The sequence below is a fragment of the Mus caroli genome, unplaced genomic scaffold (assembly GCF_978045245.1).
Source record: "Mus caroli unplaced genomic scaffold, Mus_caroli_1 scaffold_15, whole genome shotgun sequence".
Lineage (NCBI taxonomy): Eukaryota > Metazoa > Chordata > Mammalia > Rodentia > Muridae > Mus > Mus caroli.
In genome coordinates, this window is record NW_028227270.1 from 56,468,651 (window position 1) to 56,479,596 (window position 10,946).

At 38.3% G+C, this 10,946-nt stretch overlaps 1 protein-coding gene across 2 annotated transcripts in view; it reads right to left on the bottom strand.

The window, feature by feature from the left end:
• Nucleotides 1-7,743, bottom strand: part of Ercc6l2 (ERCC excision repair 6 like 2) — a 95,035-nt gene extending 87,292 nt beyond the window's left edge. The window contains exons 1-2 of one of the 2 annotated variants that reach the window (XM_021180506.3): nt 7,526-7,740; nt 2,602-3,026 (exon numbers count right to left, since the gene is read on the bottom strand). In XM_021180506.3, coding sequence (XP_021036165.2) covers nt 2,602-3,026; nt 7,526-7,568 — 468 coding nt within the window. In that variant the 5' untranslated portion in view covers nt 7,569-7,740. Of the gene's footprint in view, nt 1-2,601; nt 3,027-7,525 lie in introns of both variants that reach the window. The other variant, XM_029468330.2, reaches the window with a different exon arrangement.
• Between the last annotated feature and the right edge of the window lie 3,203 nt (nt 7,744-10,946).

The following is a 10,946-nucleotide window of genomic DNA, read 5'->3' on the forward strand; positions in this document are numbered from 1 at the left end:
CAATAGCACTCTATGTATAAACTGGATGCTCTACATAAGAAGCAAAGCCTGGGCCAGCAAGATGGCTCAACAGGTGAAAAGGCTTGCCTCCAAGACAGACTTTCTAAGTTAGATCTGATGCCCATACTGGGGAAGAGAGCTCCAGAAAGATGTCTGACCTTCAAGTGTGTTTGTATGTGCACAGAAGACAGCACATATACACACTTATTTTTTTTTAATATAGTAAATTTATTTCAAAGATCAGGATTGTCAGACACAACATATGTATGCTATGTAAAAGATAAAAAAATCAAGGACAGAGAAAATTATGATTATAAATTGAAGACTGAATATAAAAACAGAAAGCAAATAAAAACTGATGCAGCTACATTAATGTTAGATTTAAAAAAAACAACAACTGAAGCAACCACATAGACAGCACACATCTACTACCCATGACAAGACAGGCACTGTGCTGGGTGCTGAGACAGTCTAGAGCCTCCAGTAACTGCTTTGGTCACTCAGCAACATGAAACCCAGGGGTTTGAAGGACAGAAGTGACAAGGAGACAGACTGAAAATCCAGTTAAGGAAAAGACAGAGAAAACCAAGAAAATAAATAGTTATTGTTAAAGAATCCAGGGAGGGCTAGGGAGATGGCTTCCGTAGACAAAGGCACATGTCACCATGCCTGATGACCTGAGCTCAATTCCCTGGTACCCACATAGGAAAACTGCCACAAGCCATCCTCTGTGGCACATGTGCATGAGTATGCATACACACACACACACAAATAAATATGTGTATGTGTGTGTATATATGAATGTGTGTGTATATGTGTGTGTCCAGCTAGGCAGAAATTAATGGGATTAGTGAGAGCAAAGGAGACATATAACAGCTCCAACCCAGGGCAACTCGTTGAGAATACACCCTAAGTGAACAGGGAAATTAAAACCATGGAAATCTCTCAGCTTAACACGTTAATTAAAGTAATGCTAACTATAATGTGCTAATATCCAAAGGGAAAAGAAGGATGTGAGGAATCATACAGGTGGTTCATGGATTAGAGAAACACTTTAGTCAGGCTAAAGAAAACATGAATATTTGGAAAAGGTTGGGCCTGCTCTACCATAATCCATTGGCACAGTACAGGTCTATAAAAATTAGAATTTGCAGATCTATGACAAATTTAGAATGAAGATTTACAAAACTAATTCAAAGAAAATAATCAGAAGGTGCTTTATTGTAGAATATTTACAAAATTGCTTACAGAAAAAAAAATTAATTCTGTCACATCTAGAATAATAAAAGGTCATGACCTACATTTCAGAGAGGGGTGGAAAAAACCAGTCAGGGAAAGTTTTGTTTTCAGACATTCCTTTCTAAACTCTGCAAGCAACACTTTTATAGGCCATCTTTCCTCACATACAGTCACTTCATGATAGAGAATAAATATGAGGCTGGGAAACAGCACCTCAAACATTCAAACAAAAGGCCTAGTCTCTCCACTACAACCCCCACAAAAGTTTATCATTAAAAAAAAAAAGATGAACACATTCCTTTTTTTTTTTTTTTCATCTCATAGGACATAAAAAGAAACAAGAGTGTTTCAGGATCACACTTTTAAAAAAGTGCTAGTGCAGAGTGGAAGAACTTTGGAGCACTGCACTAAATGGATGTCTTCATCACACCCCACCTCTCAAGGCCCTCAGACTGATGCTGAAGAGGAAATGGACAACTCCAAGGAAACAGATGTTCTAGCTGTAACAGGGCTGATGTATACATCAACTCAGAAACTGCAACAGCATACAGAAGACCTGTACAAGTTCATGCCAATGGAAGTGGGAAGAGTCACATTCCTAACCAAAAAGCTATTTCCACACAGCTGATCACAGAGGGAAAATGGGGGTCACTTCAGTGGAGTGACATTGGATGTATCAACCACATTCCAGGGCAGGCCTTATGCTCAGGAGTTGTAGACTAACACAAGATGGATTCCATGGGTTTTCTTTGCTTTGTTTTTCTTTTGAGTGTGTGTGCTGGTGGTGGTTGGTGATATTTTGGGTTGCTTGTTTCTTTCTTTCTTTTATTAGGAAAAAAAGAACATTAAGTTGGGAAAAGGGGAAGATTTGAGAGGAGCTAGGAGAGGGGAAAGAAAATTATAAATTTATAATTTATAAATATTATACATCTTTTAAAAATGAAATTAAATGCCATTTTGAAAGGAGATCTAGCACACTTCTCCTTACAAACCTCTTGTCCACAATATGAATGACACACCAAACCCAAACCACAATTTGTCTTTAAAATGCAAGGGCTATATTATTTCTGTCTTAAAGAGCTTGGGGCTCTAGAAGTTAATTAACTTTTCTCATTGTATATAGCATTTTCTCTAAAAATAAAAATTAATAAAAAATGTTATTCCCCAAATACTAATAAAATACTGAGCATAAAACAATGAGACATTGAGTCCTTGTCTTCAATCTTGAAAACTTTCCATCCAACTAGTGAGATAAACACAAACAAAAACCTATGGTAACAGGTGCTATTACAGAGATTTGCAGTGTATTCACTCTTACACATATGAGCTTATCTTTAATTATAAGGTAACTAATATAAATACCTGTATTGTTTTTCCAAGTCCCATGTCATCACCAAGAATACACCCTCTTCCCTCGATGTAGTGTCTGTAGAGAAACTGAGTGCCCTCCCTTTGGTAATCTCGCAAGTACCTATTAATAGTATAAGGAATTGAGTCTCCATCTTCAGATAATTGAAAAGCACTAGCCAAAGATGGAATTTTTCGATCTGGGAAATAAGGTTTTTCTAAATCTTCATCATCAAATATAAGACTTCTGGAGTAATCTTTAGTTGATTTTACTTCTTGAAGTCTTTGAAGAGGTATTGTCTTTTCTTGAAAGTCTGGATACAGGACAACTGCAAAAGGTTTCCCATTTCCATCCACAGTAATAGATTTTATGCTTGCTTCACAAAGCTTTTTGTTATCCAAAGATGGAGCAAGACATCTTTCTCCCGGACACCACCTGTCTATAAAAAGGAAGAAAAACTTAGGAAGTCATACCTTACTTATTGAGAAAAAAGATTTAACATATTTTCCAAATAACTGAAACAAAATAGCTTATATTTATTTTCATATATATGTATATATATGCATGTATATATATGTGTGTGTGTATATATATGTATATATGTGTATATATATCTATCTATATATATATCTATATATCTATATCTATATCTATATATATATATATATATATATATATATCAGATGTTTCCTATAATCACCAGTTTGATTTATTTTCTGTAGTTCTTATCCTAGCTGTGTAGCATTGAAAGTATATTTGCTAGGTTTAAAAATAAATTGCCAGGAGACTAACTCTGGTGATTCCAATTAATAGATGTAAGCCATGAACATTTGTTTTCACAATTTGTTTAGTTGTTACAACCAGAACTGAAAGCCACTGATTTAAATAGTCTTGCTGGCTCAGGAACATTGTACATATTCTCCTTATATGATGCAGTAAAAGAAATAGATGCAGTAAGGAGTAAGCTAAAATGTTCAGGACAGTAATGCTTTTGTGGCATGTGCTTTTTATATTTACTCCATGCTTCCCTGAACATGGGATATTTAACTAACGTAGGGAACCTCTTATTTAACTACATTGATGTCACAATCATCATAGATTATCCCTTTTGGGTTTAGTAAGAGATGATGAGTTCTAGGAGCTAGAGAGATGGCTCTGAAGTTAAGAGCATTTAAAGCTCTTGCAGAAGACCAGAGTTCAATTCCCAGTATTCGCATGGTGGTTCACAACCATCCATAACTCAAATTCTAGATTATTCAACATTCTCTTCTGATTTCCCTGTGTTCCAGGCAGACATGTGGTACACATATATATGTAGGCAAAACACTCACATACATAAAATAAGCCTTTAAAAAGAGATGAATTCTAAGATACATAAAATAAGCCTTTAAAAAGAGATGAATTCTAAAATAATTTTGTAAGAGCCTGTCATTCACTGAAGATTCTGATCTCTATACATATGAACTTATTCTGTATTAACTGTCCAGCCTTCTGTTTTATTTTCTATCCTAAAGACACACCACTATGAATGGAGGAAAGGTCTTCTAAAATATGCTACTAAGAACATTTAAAGGGTAATAATAGAGGACACTAAAATAATTTTCAAGTGGAATCCCTCATTGCAAGGATCCAAGAAATAGATAGCTATAACTGTAAGGATAAAGGAAATGGTTTTTCTTACACACACTGCACTAACCCCACAAGACCATTAATGGCTTCCTGGGATCTTCCCGAGGGGCTCCAGTTAGAGCTTCCTAACTAATTCATGGATACAACGATGGCTGTACGTTGTCTTAAGCAACAACAGCTCACTGTGACATTCTTCAATTTTTCCTCAAAAACATTATTCCCACTAACTTTGCTGAGGTGTATTTACCATATAGCTATCCTAAATACACATGGAAAAAAACGAGTTCTCCTACTCAATTCTTTTAGATCCTAACTGAAAACTATTATACTATTATGAAAATAACACCCTACTTTACTACAGAGGTAAAAAGTTGTGCAGGTCCAAGTATCTTCTTTCTAAAACAGTGCAGGCTGAGCCTAAGCTAATGATACCACTACAGTCATTCTTAACACATTATTTCTGTTTTAAATCATGCATCTCCCTCTCAATTAAAAGACACAATTTCTTAATCTGACGCTCAACATATATGCTTCAAACATCAATTGTTCATTAGACACCGTACCACATAATGGATATAAAATGAAGAACAGTGTCAAAAACAGTAGTGAGCAGTTTCCCTGAATCTTATTAACTAGCATTATTTAAAGACAACTTTTCAAGGTAGCCCTTCTTCCTCTTTTTCTATTACTCCTACACATATTCCACTACAATCTCTTTTCTGGTTTTACCTCAAAATCAAATCACAGCTGGATATGGTGGTGCAAATCTTTAATCCAAGCACTCAGGAGACAGAGGCAGGCAGAACTCTGATATCTCTGCCAGAGAGGTTAGTTTGGACTAAGAACTATAGAGCAGAACAGCCAGGGCTACACAGAGAAACCCTGTCTCAAAAAAACAAAGAAACTGAAACAAAAATATCATTTTTCTCTATGCCAACATCTCTGGAAAGCAAGAGCTAGCAAACTTTTTCTATAGGGAACTACTAGCTATTTGTTAAATTACAGTTTAGAGACCATTTATTCTCTTACTCTTTAAAGCAAAAAGTGGTCACAGACAATAACTAAATGAGCATGGCTGTATTCTAATAAACCTGTATTTTAAAAGGCAACATCAGATTTGATTTAGTAAGTAGTTCGATGACTTTGTCCTTAGTACATGACACCATCACTCTATCTTAAATCACTCATAACCAATCACTCTACCTCTAGTCTACCTTATTTAGTAGATATCCCATTATTCTCTCCAAGTATCTTATGACCACAATAGCATTTACACTATGTTTAAATATGCTTATTTGATTTTGTCTGTTTGTTTTCCACTAGAGATAACTTCCTTTTCAAGAATATGTCAATTAATAAATAAATTAATGTACATATGAAAGATGCCTAAAACATCAATGAATAAAACATATTATTCTATACCCTTCTTCTCTCTATTCCTCTCATATATCCCCAACTTGTACCATCAATTCATGACTATGTATTTAGTACTACTGTTTTCTAATACCATATCCTATAGTTTGACTTATTGAAAAAACTCTGTATATCAATAGTTTAAATATACTTAAACTATTCTAAATGTCTGATTCTTTATCTATAGGAATAATACATATTGGAATAATAGATCTAGTTAAGAGAAAATCTTAGACTAACACACAAAAAACAGTTAACAAGCATAAGCTGAATTTCTTTTCTTTTTTTTTTTTTTTTTTTTTTCTTTTTGGTTTTTCGAGACAGGGTTTCTCAGTGTAGCCCTGGCTGTCCTGAACTCACTCTGTAGACCAGGCTGGCCTCGAATTCAGAAATCCACCTGCCTCTGCCTCCCGAGTACTGGGATTAAAGGCATGTGCCACCACGCCTGGCTATAAGCTGAATTTTTAAGTGAAAACAAATTATTGATCTAGTGAGATAGACCCTAAAAAACTCATAGTCATAAACATTATGGCAAAAGGTGCTTTGGAAGAAGAGAACAGAGTGCTATGGAAAAGAAGTATTGGGAGACACATTTCAGAAAAAATTTTCAGGTAGACCTGTATGTATGTGGAAAACACCAGGACAACATCTTTTATGGGCACCTTTGTACCTGAGTTTGGGTTATTTCTAGAACCAAATAGATGAAGTTGGAGTCAGGAATAATGATTCTGTTACTACAGAGATTGGAACTGCTGATCAAGGGAGGAATTTTCTCTGAAAGGTAGGACTGGGGGTATTGCTCCTAATGATTGAGATGCCTCTCTCAATTCCAAAGTGTCTTTTTTTGTTTGCTTCCAACATAGGAAACATACTTCCTTCTTGGAGACTCTTGAGTGATCTGTTCTTCCCATCAGCAATTTTCCCCCTAAAATACCACAAGTGACTAAATCTTCTAATAGCATCAAGGAACAAACATACCGGTCCCATCACTGTCACTTAGAAGATCCACCATTTGCCTTTAGCAGTCAGATTCATAACGGCATTTCTATTTATGGGCCCTTAATTATGACATGTCCAATTTTTAGTCCTATGAGTTCAAGGTTTGTTGCTTATCCTGAAATTAGCACTGAGCCCCTGCTTACTTTCATGAGATATCTTCCTCAAAGGAAGAGCAAGATTTACCCAATGATTCCTGGGCACAGAACACGCAGTTGTAAATCTGTTCTGTAAGGGCTTGAAGGTTGACTCCATCTGTAAGCCAACTTGCTGCTAATATTGCTGACCTGGATTCCAGCCTCTGAATTCAGAAGAACTGACTCACCCAAGCTATCCTTTGACTTTCACATGCCTGGTGCACACACATACACAAAGTTTGTTATATCAATCAATTTTATTAATAAAAGCTAGAGGCAAGTCTGCATCCCTGATAGCTTGTGAGATAACTGTACTTTCAAAAGCTCTTGGTGGTCTACTAGAGGCAAAATTCTGCTTCAATACGCCATGTAAGTGAACTGAACTAAATAAATAGGCCTTTGCTCATCTACCTAACAGATCCCTGCTATTGACTAATAACTGGCATATATAAAGACAAAAATGACATTTACTGAACGCCATGGGTCAAAAGTGGAGTCACTTGCATCTCATCTCATCTAATAGTCACAAGAAGCAATAGTCCTCGTTTTACAGATGAGGAGTCTGTTCCCACTGCTCGGCGAGTAACTGTGAGGGACAGCACTAAATTCTTTCGTCCTGGCCGCTGAATCGCAAAGCCGAGGACTTCCCGCCGGGCAAGTGTTCGAACCCGCAGCTGTCAATCACAGGAAGCACGCGGGAGCCGCTTCCGGAAGTGCCCTGAAGACGTGTGCCTGCGCAGAGGCGCGAGCTCGGAGCTCATACCTTTGCGGGAGTCCGCGCGGGACTGCGGGGCGGAGATGTCCATCGGGCTAGGGGCAGGCACCCGGCAGCCCCGCCGCTCTCGGCGGCGAGGAGGGCACGGCACGTGGGCCGGCTGCCCAGCATCGCCCGCCCGGAGCGGGGGGCGCTGTGTGGGGCCTGACGCGGCGGCGTCACCTCAGCGACCAGCCAACGCTTGCCAGAGCCCGTAAATCCCGCGAGAACGAGCGCCTCAGCGCTCCATCGCTCGCCTCCCTCCAGATATCGCGAGAAGATGGGTTAGCCTTTCAGCGGGCGGAAGTGACTTCCCCTCCAGACGAGATCAGCCCCGCGCAGTTCGCGAACGCCCCAAATATCGCGAGACTTGGCATTAGTCGGCAAGCTCGAACCTCTTCGCTGAGGGAGTCCACCACCTGAGGTGTGTGACGACATCGTCTCAGGAAGGAAGAAGACAGTGTGAGCCCTACACAGACCGCTGACACTGTGGTGGCCTTGTCGTCTAGGAGCTTCAGGAGGCGAGCCTTAAGAGGGCGTTTTCTATCGTAACTCACTCGTGCACAAAACAAGGCAATCCCTGGAGTTCGTTTTTTCTTCCCCTTCTGAGATGAGCAGCGACTGTGCCTCGTCCTGAGAGAGAAGCGCACACCACGCAGCCAGCTGCCTCCTCCAGCACAGCGTTCTGAGCACGAGCTGAATGGATTTTGCCTGTCCCGACATCTCCCGAACAAGCTCATGAAGCCAAATATGTATTCTTCATGTCGTATTCTTGTGATTTTTTTTTAGGCCACAGTGCCTATGTACGGGTCTCGTAGAGCTAAAAATCCAGAAGTCAGAGAAATTGCACTCCTTCCTAGAAAGTGGAAGAATCTCCACTCCTTGGCTTGACCTCTTTCTCCAAAGCCAAGGATAGTGCCTTTCCTGAGCCTTCCACAATTTTTTTTTTTTTTTTTTTTGAGCTCACCAGAATAACCTTATTTTCAGGTGTACACTCAACTACATCAGAAAAGGCCCCTTGACATGTAAGATAACATGTATGGGTTCCTGGATTTAGAGACACAAATTCCTCTTGGGGATCATTATTCTGCCTACTGGAGGATCTTATTTGTATATACTATATGCCTATTCAACAAGGAGATCTCCATTCTTTGCAGATACTACTAAGACTAGTAGACTATTTTCAAAGGAGTGCTATATGAAGAGTGTCACTTGTTTGCATAACAGTAGGAAAAAAACTTTAAAGAGAAACATTTAGGAATATTGATTAAGCTAGTAACAACAACCTGAGTAAAGGGGAGTAACTGCAAAAAATAAGAGTTAAATAAATTTTGGGGGGAGGCAGAGATTTTGAGACAGGCCTTCTCACTGCGTAGCCCTAGCTATCCTAGAACTCATTCTGTAGACCAGGCTGGCCTTTGCCTGTTGGTTTAAGATGTAAGGCTTTACAGGGCTGAAACTACAAGTGATTTGATAAATCCAAAATAAACATTGATTGAAATGAAAGAAATCACCTTGTTAAAGGAATACCCTTCTAGCTAACAAGAAGACTCCTCACCTTTGAGTGTCTCTTATGTAACTGCATTGCCATGATTGTCCTGTTTAATGAAGTGGGAACAGTCATAACATGAACATGTCTTAAAGAACTACATGCTTCATGAGGTTAAGCATCCTGCCCTTAGGGTAGCTTTTGTTCTTGTCAGTTGCCTGTCATCCTCTTGTGTGGATGCTGATGTTGTGAACCTCCAACACTAGGATGCCAGTTACTTCAAGGTGAAATTGTGATACATTTCTGAAGTCAGTATAAGTGTTGTTGGATTGACTATATTGCATGCAAAACCACTGACAATTGATAACACAGCAAAATTTAGACTACAAAAATATGACTGTAGTATAGCATGTTTGATATGCATGAGACCCTAGGCTCAACATCTAGCACCCAATAACAGTCATGATAACAAGCATTTCAAAAGAATTTTACTTGAATACCAAAGAGACTTTTAATATAATTAACTCTGCAATACTTCATTAAAATTGGTTTCTACTTATGTTCACAACATAAAAGGCAAATATATATTATGTGATAAATAAATCTTTAGTGGATTTATTGAGTTCGAGGCTAGCCTGGTCTACAAATTGAGTTCCAGGACAGCCAGGGCCATACAGAGAAACCCTGTCTCGAAAATACCAACAACAAAAAAAATGGATTTATCAAAAATCTCATGAAAAACAATAGGTATGAAAACATAAGAATGTTAGGTGAGTTTGGGTTGTAGCTTTTCTTGATATATTGTTAGATATAAGGGAGATGGAAGAAGATGTTAAGTAATAGTAAGAGAAAAGAAATGAAGTAGATCTATATCCTTTGCCAATAAGTAAATTAAATCTTAACATTTACAAATCAAGGGTTGGTGCTGTTGGTAGATAGAGTACTTGTCTACCCTGCATGAAAACCTTGTGTTCAATCCCCAGAGTCACATAAACAGAGTGGTGACAAACACATGGGATATAGAGGCATAAGGATCAAAGTTTAAAGTCATCCTCAGCCACATAGCAAGTGTGAGGGCAGCCTGAGATATATGGGGCTGTGTCTCAAACAAAAGGTCTTGTGTGTGGTAGACATGTGCTCTATCACTGAGCTATGTTCCCAAGCCTCCTGACTTACTCTCATATGATGTCTATAAAATAGTGTTCAGAAGAGATTTTTAGATTTGAAAAACTAAAGCTGTACTACTTTGATATAGTATTTCATCTCATGTCATATAATAAGCCTGAAAATTCTACAGCTAAACAAGAACTGGTGTCAGAAGATGGTTTGGTCAGTAAAGTGACCTGAAGTCAAATTGCCAACATCTGCACACAAAGCCTAGGTATGGGTGTTGGCACCTATAACCCTGACTCTAGTTTTGGAGGGAGAGAGACAGATTCCTTAGGCTCACTAGCTAGTCATTCGGTCAGCTCTGGTTTCAGACAGCCTCTCAAAGGATAAGGTAGAGAATGACCAAGGAAGATATGTATTATCAACCTCCATGAGTGTATGCATGTATATTTGCATGTACATGTCTACACATATAAATGGGGATTTCCTAGACAACAAAAAAAGAGAAGGATGTGCCTATTTAAGCATCTTTTTTCATGAATGCTGTTGATTTTCTATGATACTTTTCTATATCTAAAGCTACATTTAGGATTTGCATTTGCATGATTCATACCATCTAAGAAATCTCCAAACAATAACTACCAAATTAGTTGCATCCAGGTAGCTGGAAATCACAGGTACATCCTTTAAAGAGAACCATGTTTATCATGTCTCAGGCCTCAGAAATAAAGCCCTATCAAGCAGTTTACAATCCCAAAATTCAAGCAAATAAATAAAAACAAGCCATCATGAACAAGATCCAGTACAGAAAATATGCAACAGAAGTAGAAC